The sequence below is a fragment of the Chlorocebus sabaeus genome, chromosome 6, assembly GCF_047675955.1.
Source record: "Chlorocebus sabaeus isolate Y175 chromosome 6, mChlSab1.0.hap1, whole genome shotgun sequence".
NCBI lineage: Eukaryota > Metazoa > Chordata > Mammalia > Primates > Cercopithecidae > Chlorocebus > Chlorocebus sabaeus.
Window position 1 is genome coordinate 18,746,569 of NC_132909.1, and position 11,824 is coordinate 18,758,392.

Consider the following 11,824-nt stretch of genomic DNA (forward strand, 5'->3'; position numbering starts at 1 on the left):
AGAGAGAAAGAAAGAAAGAAAGAAAGAAAGAAAGAAAGAAAGAAAGAAAGAAAGAAAGAAAGAAAGAGAAAGAAAGAAAAGAAAAGAAAGAAAGAAAGAAAGAAAGAAAGAAAGAAAGAAAGAAAGAAAGAAAGAAAGAAAGAAAGAGAGAGAGAGAGAGAGAGAGAGAGAGAGAGAAAGAGAAAGAGAAAGAAAAGAAGGATCTGGCTTCCACTGGCTCCTACCCCTCATCACTTACTCCTCACCTGTATCCTTCTCAGTTAAGCCACTCCCAACTTTTGGAGGCCTTGCATATGCAGTTCCCTCTACCTAGAATACTCTTCCACCCTTCACTCCGGTGTTCATGCCAATTCACCCTTTAGGCCTGAACTTAGGCCTCTCCTTCTCCAAGAAGTCCTCCTTGATTCTCCAGGCTGGATCAAGTACATCCTATGGGCTCCTGCAGTCCTTGGGCTTCCCCATCACAGCCCGATGCTTGTGCCTCTCTCTCAACAGTCCCGACCTCTCTGCCTGTGCCTCCCCTACCCTGTCTCTGACCCCTCTGGGTCATCACTGTCTAGCCGGATCTCTCTCTGCCACTGACCTATGAGACCTGTGGGGGCAGGACCCGGGCTGCCTCAGTCACCACTATGCCCCTCATGTTGTCCAGCATGGGCCAGGCACACAGCAGGCGCTGAATTCATATTTTCTAGATAAAATAAATTCCAGTGGTTCACACCTGTAATCCCGACACTGTGGAAGGCCAAGGTGGGAGGATCGCTTGAGCCCAGGAATTCAAGGTCAGCCTGGGCAACGTAGCGAGACCCTGTCTCTACAAAAAATTAAGAAGAAAATTATCCGGGCAAGGTGGTGCATGCCTGTAGTCCCAGCTACTCAGGAGGCTAAGGTGGGAGGATCGCTTGAGCCTAGGAGTTGGAGGTTGCAGTGAGCTATGATTGTATCACCACACTCCAGCCTGGGCAGCAGTCCAAATAATAATAATAATAATAATAATAATAATAAATTCTACAACTGGGAGTGGTGGCACACATCTGTAATCCCAGCTACTCAGAAGGCTGAGTTGAGACCAGGAGTTTGAGACCTGTCTAGGCAACGTGGAGAGACCCCCTCCCCCTCAAAACACAAACAAACTCACTTACACTAAATTAGTAAATTCTAGAATTCTAAGTTGATATGTTCCTACCTTTTTAAGGTTCTAAGACTCTAAAGGAATAACTGTAAATTTCCATGAGTGTATGTTTTCAGCAGTCTAGGTTTCTAGATCAGATGAAGCTGGCAATCCATCAGCTGAATCTGGTTCATACTTTGTGGCACATACAGATTTCAATCTCTCTCTCTCTCTATTTTTATTATCTTGTTGTTGTTGTTGTTTGTTTTTGAGACGGAGTTTCGCTCTTATCGCCCAAGCTGGAGTACAATGGCATGATCTTGGCTCACTGCAACCTCCGCCTCCCAGGTTCAAGCAATTCTCCTGCCTCAGCCTTCTGAGTAGCTAGGATTACAGGCACACGCCACCAGACCCAGCTATTTTTTGTATTTTTAATAGAGACAGGGTTTTGCCATGCTGGCCAGGCTGGTCTCAAACTCCCGACCTCCAGTGATCTGCCCACTTTGGCCTCCCAAAGTGCTGAGATTACAGGCGTGAGCTACTGCGCCTGGCCAGGTTTCTTATTTTTTTGAGACAGGGTCTCACTCAGTTGCCTGAGGCTGGAGTGCAGTGGCTCAATCTTGGCTCACTGCAACCTCCACTTCCCCGGGCTCAGGAGATTCTCCCACCTCAACCTCCCAAGTAGCTGGAACTACAGGCATGCGCCACCACACCTGGCTAATTTTTGTTTTCAGTTGAGGCGGGGTTTCACCCTGTTGGACAAACTGGTCTCAAACTCCTGGGCTCAAGCAATCCGCCCGCCTCAGCCTCTCAAAGTGCTGGGACTACAGGTTGCTAGATCAGCCAGGTTTCTTGAGCCAGCCCGATGGCTCACGCCTGTAATCCTAGCACTTTGGGAGGCCGAGGCGGGTGGATCGCTCGAGCCCAGGAGTACAAGGCCAGCCTGGCCAACATGGTGAAACCCTGCCTCAACTAAAAATACAAAAATTAGCCAGGCGTGGTGGTGCGGGCCTGTAGTCCCAGCTACTCGGGAGGCCGAGGTGGGAGAACCGCGTGAACCTGGGAGGTGGAGGTTTCAGTGGGCTGACATTGTGCCACTGTACTCCAGCCTGGGCAACAGAGTGAGATTCCAGCTCAAATAAATAAATAAATAAATGTTCCAAAAATCTTAGTATCAGAGAGCCATCCTGTGATTATAAACTACTGAGTTACTAAAGTTCTAAGATTTGGAGGGAACTGATCCTGACCTTTGGGTTTTAAGAATTCATGATTATGATCATCTATATTTTATGATTCTAGCACTCCATGTTTCTAAGATGTTAAGGTACCAAGGGTCAAAGGTGCTAGGGTGTCATGTTTTAAAGGCTTATGATTATGAAGTTCCATATCTCTGAGGCTCCTCACGGTCTTTGCCAGTATTTTTTTTGTTTGTTTTTTGTTTTGTTTTTTTGAGACCGAGTCTCGCTCTGTTGCCCAGGCTGGAGTGCAGTGGCCGGATCTCAGCTCACTGCAAGCTCCGCCTCCCGGGTTCACACCATTCTCCTGCCTCAGCCTCCCGAGTAGCTGGGACTACAGGTGCCTGCCACCTCGCCCGGCTAGTTTTTTTGTATTTTTTAGTAGAGACGGGGTTTCACCGTGTCACCCAGGATAGTCTCGATCTCCTGACCTCGTGATCCGCCCATCTCGGCCTCCCAAAGTGCTGGGATTACAGGCTTGAGCTACCACGCCCGGCCATTTGCCAGTTTTAATGCTGATGATTAAACACTTCTAAGGTTCCAAACCTCTATGAATACTAAGTACTAAGGTTCGAAGGTCTACAATTCTAAAGGTCTAAGGTCTTTCTATAACTAAAGGTCTAAGGTCTTTCTATAACTATAAAGTTCTCTGGTCTTTCCTAATATTGTTCTGATACATCAAAGTAGGATGACTACTAGGCACTCTGGCTTACCCCTGTAATCAAAGCACTTTGGAAGGCCGAGGTAGGAGGACTGTGTGAGCCCAGGAGTTCCAGACCAGCCTGGGCAACACAGCAAGACCCCATCTTACAAAAAATTTTTTTGTTTTGTTTTGAGACGGAGTTTCACTCTTGTCACTTAGGCTGGAGTGAAATGGTGTGATCTCAGCTCACTGAAACCTCCATCTCCCGGGTTCAAGTGATTCTCCTGCCTCCCACATCATAAGTAGCTGGGATTACAGGTGCCAGCCACCAGGCCTGGCTAATTTTTTTTTTTTTTTTTTTGTACTTTTTTAGTAGAGACGGGGTTTCATCGTGTTTGCCAGGATGGTCTCGATCTCCTGACCTCGTGATCCGCCCGCCTCGGCCTCCCAAAGTGCTGGGATTACAGGCTTGAGCCACCGCGCCCGGCCTAATTTTTGTATTTTTAGTAGAGTCACCATGTTGGTCAGGCTGGTCTCAAACTCCTGACCTCAAGTGATTCATCCGCCTCAGCCTCCCAAAGTGCTGGGATTACAGGCATGAGCCACCATGCTCAGCCAAAAAAAAAAAATTACTTTTAATTAGCCAGGCATTTTTATTTTTTTGAGACAGGTTCTTGCTTTATTGCTGGGGCTGGAGTACAGTGGTGTGATCTTGACTCACTGCAACCTCCACCTCACCGGCTCAGGCCATCCTCCCACCTCAGCCTCCCGAATAGCTGGGACCACAGATGCATGCCACCATGTCCGGCTAATTTTTTTTGTATTATTTTAATTTTTAGTAGAGACAGGGTTTCATTATGTTGGCCAACCTGGTCTCCAACTCACACACTCAAGAGATCTGTCCACCTCAGCCTCCCAAAGTGCTGGGATTACAGGCATGAGCCACCATGCCCGATCAAAGGTCTTCATTTTGAGAGGTCTAAGAATCTCTTAGACATTTCAAGTTCCAAGGATCTTATGGCTCTGGATTTCGGGATTCTAAGGGAATATGCTTACAAAGTCCCACCATTCTGGGACTGTACATTTCTAAGTCTCTAAGGCTGCGCTGCTCCATACGGCAGTCACAAGCTACATGCGGTTATTTAAATTTAATTAAAACTGGGCCGGGCGCAGTGGCTCATGCCTGTAATCCCAGCACTTTGGGAGGCCAAAGCAGGTGGATCAATTAAGGTCAGAAGTTCAAGACCAGCCTGGCAAACATAGTGAAACTCCATCTCTACTAAAAATACAAAACAACAACAACAACAACAACAACAACAACAATTAGCCAGGTGTGGGGGCATGCATCTGTAGTCTCAGTTATTCAGGGGGCTGAGATAGGAGGATGGCTTGAGCCCATGAGGAAGGGATTGCAGTGAACCAAGATCTCGTCACTGCACCCCAGCCGGGGCAACAGAATAAGACTCCATCTCAAAAAAAAATATATATATATAAATCAATTTAATTAAAACTAAATAAAATTGAAAACTCAGTCTGTCACATAGCACTGGCCACATTTCAAGCACTCAAAAGCCACATGGACTAGTGATGATTACATTGGACATCACGGTATAGACTATTTCCACCATCATGGAAAGTCCTATTGGACAGTGCTGGTCTCTCTTCCCACCCTCCTGGCCACCAAGGTTCTCGGGTACCCTTCCCCCTTCCTCGTCCTCCTCATCCCACCCCAGCCCTCCTCCAGGTACCTGCCAAGGCCTTGATCCGGGAGCACTCAAAGAGCGAGGCCGCTGCGGTGGAGGCGGCCGGCTGCTCCCGCTCCCAGCCCCGATCCGGACTCTCCCAGCGGGTGGCAAGGTTGTTGTTGTTAGAGGCAGGCAAGCCCTCCATGTTGTCCACTTCCCCTGGTATCTGCGCCATCAGGGAAAGTGAGGCCTGGACATGGGGAGAGGTAGGTTAGGTCTAGGATCAAGTCCCATTTCTAACAGTGACTGGCTTTGAGTCCTGTCCCCTCTCTTGTCCTCAATTTCTCTGTCTTTAATGTGGACATAATAATAATGATAAGGCCTGGGCACAGTGGCTCATACCTGTAATCCCAGCACTTTGGGAGGCAGAGGCAGGAGAATCGCTTGAGCCCAGGGGTTGGAGACCAGCGTGGGCAACATAGCAAGATTTCACATCTATAAAAATAAAAATAAGCCGGGTGCAGTGGCTCACGCCTATAATCCCAGCACTTTGGGAGGCCGAGGCGGGCGGATCACCTGAGATCAGGAGTTCGAGACCAGCCTGACCAACATGGAGAAACCCCATCTCTAATAAAAATACAAAATTCGCCTGGCGAGGTGGAGTATGCCTGTAATTCCAGCTACTCGGGAGGCTGAGGCAGGAGAATCTCTTGAATCCGGGAGGTGGAGGTTGCAGTGAGCCAAGATTGTGCCATTGCACTCCAGCCTGGGCAACAAGAGCGAAACTCTGTCTCAAAAAAAAAAAAAAAAAAAAAAATTAGCCAGATATGGTGGCAACGTGCCTGTAATCCCAGCTACTCAGGAGGCTGAGGTGTGAGGATGGCTTAAGCCCAAGAAGTGGAGGTTGCAGTGAGCCAAGATAGCTCCCACTGCACTCCAGCCTGGGCAGCAGAGCCAAAAACCGTCTTTAAAAAAAATTTAAAAATTAGCCAACTGTGGTGGCTGCCACCCATAATCCCAGCTGTTTAGGAGGCTAAGGCAGGAGGATGGCTTGAGCCCAAGAAGTCAAGGCTACAGTGATCTATAATAGTGACACTGCACTCCAAACTGGGCAATATGGTGAGACCCTATTTCTAAATAACAATAATAATAATGTTTACCCTCACCACTTCACAGGATGTGGTAAAACACATAGCTTAGACCCTGGCACATATTAAGGGCTCAGCAAACTGTCACTGTTATTATTAGAACAATAGAGTTCTGTAATGCAGTCATAACAATAATGAACATATTGAACACTTGCCCTGTGGTCAGTACTTCATGTACATTCTCTTATTATTTCCACAAATTTAATTCCCTAACAGTTGGCTATTATTACACCTATTTTACAGAGGAGGAAACTGAAGCACAGAGGAATTGATGTATTTTTCCAAGGTTACACAGCTAGTAAGTAGCTAGAATTCAAACACAGGTGATAGGTCCAGGCACGGTGGCTCACACATGTAATCCCAGCACTTTCTGAGATGGGTGGATCACTTGAGGTCAGGAGTTCAAGACCAGCCTGGCCAACATGGTGAAACCCTGTCTCTACTAAAAATACAAAAATTAGCTGGTTGTGGTGTCACGTACCTGTAATCCCAGGTACTCAGAAGGCTGAGGCAGGAGAATCGCTTAAACCTGGGAGGTGGAGGCTGCAGTGAGTGGAGATCACGCCAATGCACTCCAGCCTAGGAGACAAAGCAAGACTTTGTCTCCAAAAAAAAAAAAAAAAAAAAAAATACGTGATAGAATGTTTGCATTAATGGGGCCAGGCACAGTGGCTCCTGCCTGTAATCCCAGCATTTTGGGAGGCCAAGGCAGGCAGATCACGAGGTCAGGAGTTCGAGACCAGCCTGGTCAACATGGTGGAATCCAGTCTCTATTGAAAATACAAAAATTAGCTGGGCGTGGTGGTGGGCTACCGTAATCCCAGCTACTCGGGAGGCTGAGGCAGGAAAATCGTTTGAACCTGGGAGGCGGACGTAGAAATGAGCTGAGATCGTGCCGTTGTACTCCAGCCTGGGTGACAGGGAGAGACTCCATCTCAAAGGAAAAAAAAAAAAAAAAAAAGAATGTTTGCATTCATGGCCCTAATTCTTCACCCTTGTAGCCACAGCCTTTGCCATATAACTCTTCAGTGTCCTCCTACTGCTAAGGTAGGATAGAGTGGCTGCATGCCCTACCCATTGACTCTAGGCCTGTTATTTGCTTTGGCCAGCGGAATTAGGTGAAAGTGCTGCTGTGCCAGTTCTGAGCCTAGGACTCGGGAGGGAGACTTTGCATGTTTCTGCTTGTGCTCTACTGTGGCTATGAGAAAAACACACCTGGGCCAGACCAGGTCCAAGGCCCTAGTCATTCTAGCCAAGGCCAGCTAAGGTTGCCAACACCACCCTCAACTCTGACCACAGCAGAGACCAGAAGAACGGCCACCTGATTCCAGCCTAAATTGCTGAGCTCAGACTCAATGGCTTAGTAAAGGTTCTGTGTTTTTTTGTTTGTTTGTTTGGTTGGTTTTTTTGTTTGTTTGAGATGGAGTCTCCTCTGTCACCCAGGCTGGAGTGCAGTGGTGTGATCTCAGCTCACTGCAAGCTCTGCCTCCTGGGTTTACACCATTCTCCTACCTCAGCCTGCCAAGTAGCTGGGACTATAGGCACCCACCACCACGCCCGGCTAATTTTTTGTATTTTTAGTAGAGACGGGGTTTCACTGTGTCAGCCAGGATGGTCTCGATCTCCTGACCTCGTGATCCGCCCGCCTCGGACTCCCAAAGTGCTGGGATTACAGGCGTGAGCCACTGCGCCTAGCTGTTTTTTGTTTTTTGAGACAGTCTCGCTCTGTCGCCCAGGCTGGAGTGCAATGGTACAATCTTTGCTCACTGCAACCCCTGCCAACCGAGTTCAAGCGATTCTTGTGCCTCAGCCTCCAAAACAGCTGGGACTACAGGCACACAGCACCATGCCCAGCTAACTTGTACTTTTAGTAGAGACAAGTTTTCGCCATGTCAGCTAGGCTGGTCTCGGACTCTTGGCCTCAAGTGATTCGGCTGGGCGCCGTGGCTCACGTCTGTAATCCCAGCACTTTGGGAGCCGAGGTGGGAGAATTACCTGAGGTCAGGAGTTCCAGACCAGCCTGGCTAACACGGTGGAACCCCTGTCTCTACTAAAACTACAAAAATTAGCCGGGCATGGCGTCGTGCACCTGTAATCCCAGCTACTCAGGAGACTGAGACAGTAGAATTGCTTGAACCTGGGAGGTGGAGGTTGCAGTGAGCTGAGATCGCGCCAGTGCACTCCAGCCTGGGCAACAGAGTGAGACTCCATCTCAGAAAAAATTAAATTAAATTAAATTAAAATTTAAAAATAGAAAACAAAAAAATATTCAAAAAAAAGAAGAAATTAGCCAGGCGTGGTGGCTCACACCTGTAATCCCAGCACTTTGGGAGGCCAAGGTGGGTAAATCACCTGAGGTCAGGAGTTCCAGACTCTAACATGGTAAAACCCTATCTCTAATAAAAATATAAAAATTAGCCGGGTATGGTGGTGCATGCCTGTAATCCCAGCTACTCGGGAGGCTGAGGCAGGATAATTGCTTGAACCTGGGAGGCAGAGGCTGCAGTGAGCCGAGATCGTGCCACTGCACTCCAGCCTGGGCGACAGAGTGAGACTCCATCTCAAAAAAAAAAAAAGAGAGAAGAAATGTAAAGGGTTGAGTGACATTAGATGTATCTCCTCTACCTTCTGAGCCCCCAGGCCTGATTCTAAGACCAATAAAGGAGGAAGTTAGGAGATCAATGTCCTCAAAAGACCCAGACAATTGCCAACTCACTGAATTCTAGGAAGGTAGGGTCTGAGTCTTGGTCAGCAGAGTGAGTAGAGTGGAAATTGTCCCTTAGGGGGACATACTGTAATCCCCCCCTTTTTTTTTCTCCTGAGACAAGGTATTGCTCTATCACCCAGGCTAGAGTGCAGTGACAAAATCATAGCTCCCTGTAACCTCCAACTCCTGTGCTCAAGCGATCCTCCCACCTCAGCCTCCTGAGTAGCTGGGACTAGAGGCAAGCTCCACCATGACCAGGTAATTTTTGTATTTTTGGTAGAGATGGGGTCTTACTATGTTGCTCAGGCTGGTCTCAAACATCTGGGCTCAAGCTATTTGCCCACTTCAACCTCCCAAAGTGCTGGGGTTACACGTGTGAGCCACTGTGCCCAGTCCCAAATCCATTTTTGTTCTTCCCTCCTTCCATGGAAAAGTGAAAGTGAGCACACAGCTACCTACCACCTGTGTGACTTTGGCTGAGATATTTCTACTCTTTGGGCCTTAGTTTGTTCATCTGCAAAATCGTAATGATGGCCCAGCACGGTGGCTCATGCTTGTAATATCACCACTTTGGGAAGTCCAGGTAGGTGGATCGCTTGAGGCCAGGAATTCGAGACCAGCCTGGCCAACGTGGTGAAACCCCGTCTTTACTAACAAAGTACAAAAATTATCCAGGCATGGTGGCGCGTGTCTGTAGTCCCAGCTGCTCAGGAGGCTGAGACAGGAAAATCGCTTGATCCTGGGAGATGGAGATTGCGGTGAGCTGAGATTGACCCACTGCACTCCAGACTGAATGAAAGAGTGAGACTCTGTCACACACACACACAAAAGGGTAGGCCAGGAGGTGGCTCACGCCTATAATCCCAGCACTTTGGGAGGCCAAGGAGGTGAGTGGATCACCTGAGGTCAGGAGTTGGAGACCAGCCTTACCAACATAGTGAAACCCCATCTCTACTAAAAATTCAAAATTAGCCAGGCGTGGTGGCTTATGCCTGTAATCCCAGCTACTTGGGAGGCTGAGGCAGGAGAATTGCTTGAAGCAGGGAGGCAGAGGTTGCACTGAGCCGAGATTGTACCATTGCACTCCAACTTGGGTGACAAGAGCGAAACTCCATCTCAAAAAAAAAAAAAAGAGTAATGATAATCGTACCCGTTTCTTAGTGGTGTTTGAAGAAGTAAGTTAATAATGCAGGGATCATGGCATCTGGTACACTGCAAGCCCTCGATATATATGTTCCTTGCTATTATTCTTCATCTTTTCCTCACATATCTCAGCAAACCAATGTGCCTGTTCCGGAGTCAGACAGAAATGAGTTCAAGTTCCGCTTTATCCTTGCTGTATCTTTAACCGAGTATCTTTAACTTGGCCTTTCTGTGACTCAGTTTCCCTCCCTGTTAAACGGTGGTTACAACTGTTTTCTTCAGTGGAGGACACTTAAAGATGGGGAGGCCGTTAGCTCTCCTGTTAGCTCTCCAGCCAGGCCGAGAATCAGCTCTGGCCATAACGCGATTGAACGGGAAGGAAGGGAGCAGGTAATAGGAGAGCCAAGAAGGGGTGTCCTGCGAGCCGGCCCCCCACTCCCCCCTGCAAAAGCAGGCGGGACGCTGGGCTGCGGTGGCATCAGAGGCTTTAACCCTTCCCAGGCCGCGCCTCTCTCCCTGCGGTTCAGACACCGCGCCCAGGGAGGGGGCCTGGGAAGGACAAGGCCTGGGGGTAAGACCCACGCGTGGCGCGGAGGCTAGACCGGGTGGGGGTTTGGGGACTCGTCCTGCCCTCGACCCTTTGCCTCCCTCCAGCCAGGGAGACCCGGGGCTCCAGCTATGCCCCGTGCGCACGGAGGAGGGATGCTCACCAGGTGGGTACATGCTTGGGGGAGGGGCTGTCGCCCCCCTAGCCGCTCACCTGGGCCCGCGGCCGCCGGCGCCGCTGTCCCCACTGCTCACCGCGACCGACCGACCTCCCTGTCGGCGTCCGCTGCCCGGCCCGGCCCGGCCCGGCCCAGCCCGGCTCAGCTCGGCCCCGCGGGCTCACGGCTCAGCCACATCCGCATGCGCCGCCGCGCCTCCCTCGCTCGCGCCGCCGCCGCGCTCCGCGCGCCCCCGGGGCCCCCTCCCGCCCGCGGTCCCCGCGCCCCGCAGCCCGAGGCCCACGCACAGTCACACCCGGCCGCGGCGTGGGGTGCACGGCTGCACTCGCGCGGGCACGGCGGCGTCACGCGCTGCACACTCCCACGGGGTTACGCTCGCCACGCTGCTATGCCATACTCGCGGGGGCCTCGACACACAAACTCACCCCCGCATCCACGCGCTCGCGCGCCGTCACTCCCTCCTGTGAGGTCTCACGGGGTCACACCCTCACGCCGTCACAGGCGGCGTCCACACTGGAACAGTGTCACCCAGCACCACACAAATCCAATAGGGTCACCACCGCCCACGCGGCGTCACACACAAACGCACCTGTCACACACAGTCGCACACTCCCTGGCAGTCACAAACAGTGTCATAGGCCCACACATCGCGCACAGCTTCACAGCACAGTGTCACACACTCTACACACTCGAACCTTCACAGCAGTCGCCCCGCACATGCTGCACCCCCTCACCTCACACATCATAATCACAGGGGGTCACAAACAGCAGCACAACAGAGACACCCGCAGTCACACACTCAAATGGGGTCCCGGTGTCACACATCCTTACACAAGACATGTGGTGTCACACACTGTCAGTCTAATAATCTCACGCTTCCATGTAGCACACCTCACACGTCCCACACCCTATCGTACGGGCTGACGCAGTGTCACCCACGGTGTCACCACAAGGTCACAAAAGAACAGAATCAATGCCTGGTACACGTGGTGTCACGCACGTGTAGTCACACTGTAACACGGGATCACACACGGAGGATGACACAAGGTGTCGACCACAGTCATGCTTGCCCTTCTGGTCACTGAGTCACACAGGGTCATATAAGTGCATAGATATGCTGTGACACAGTGTCTTACACTCAAGTGCACACACACACTCTGTCCTCCCTCACTTTCTCCCCTTGCTGGTTCTGGGAGGCCCTGGGGCTTACAGTGCGCCCCAGATCGCTCCAGGCTCTGGGAGAGGGGGCGTGAGCTACGAGGGGCCGTGGGCGTGGCTAGCCTGGCCCCGCCCCTCTCCGGGAGGTAGAGCGCGGAGGCAGGACGCTGAGTGACAAATTATCTCGGCTCCGCCCACTCGATTTGTTGCCATGTGGAGGCGTGGCCTTCTGTGGCCCCGCCTTCCGACCTAAGTGGCGGGCAGAGAGGGCG

At 50.6% G+C, this 11,824-nt stretch overlaps 1 protein-coding gene across 3 annotated transcripts in view; it reads right to left on the reverse strand.

Annotated features, from left to right (window-relative positions):
• The window catches only part of SPTBN4 (spectrin beta, non-erythrocytic 4), a 116,538-nt gene extending 105,236 nt beyond the window's left edge, over positions 1-11,302 (reverse strand). For 2 of the 3 annotated variants that reach the window (XM_037991708.2, XM_037991706.2), the window contains exons 1-2: positions 10,430-10,578; positions 4,735-4,921 (exon numbers count right to left, since the gene is read on the reverse strand). In XM_037991708.2, the coding sequence (XP_037847636.2) occupies positions 4,735-4,906 (172 nt within the window). In that variant the 5' untranslated portion in view covers positions 4,907-4,921; positions 10,430-10,578. Of the gene's footprint in view, positions 1-4,734; positions 4,922-10,429 lie in introns of all 3 variants that reach the window. The other variant, XM_037991704.2, reaches the window with a different exon arrangement.
• Between the last annotated feature and the right edge of the window lie 522 nt (positions 11,303-11,824).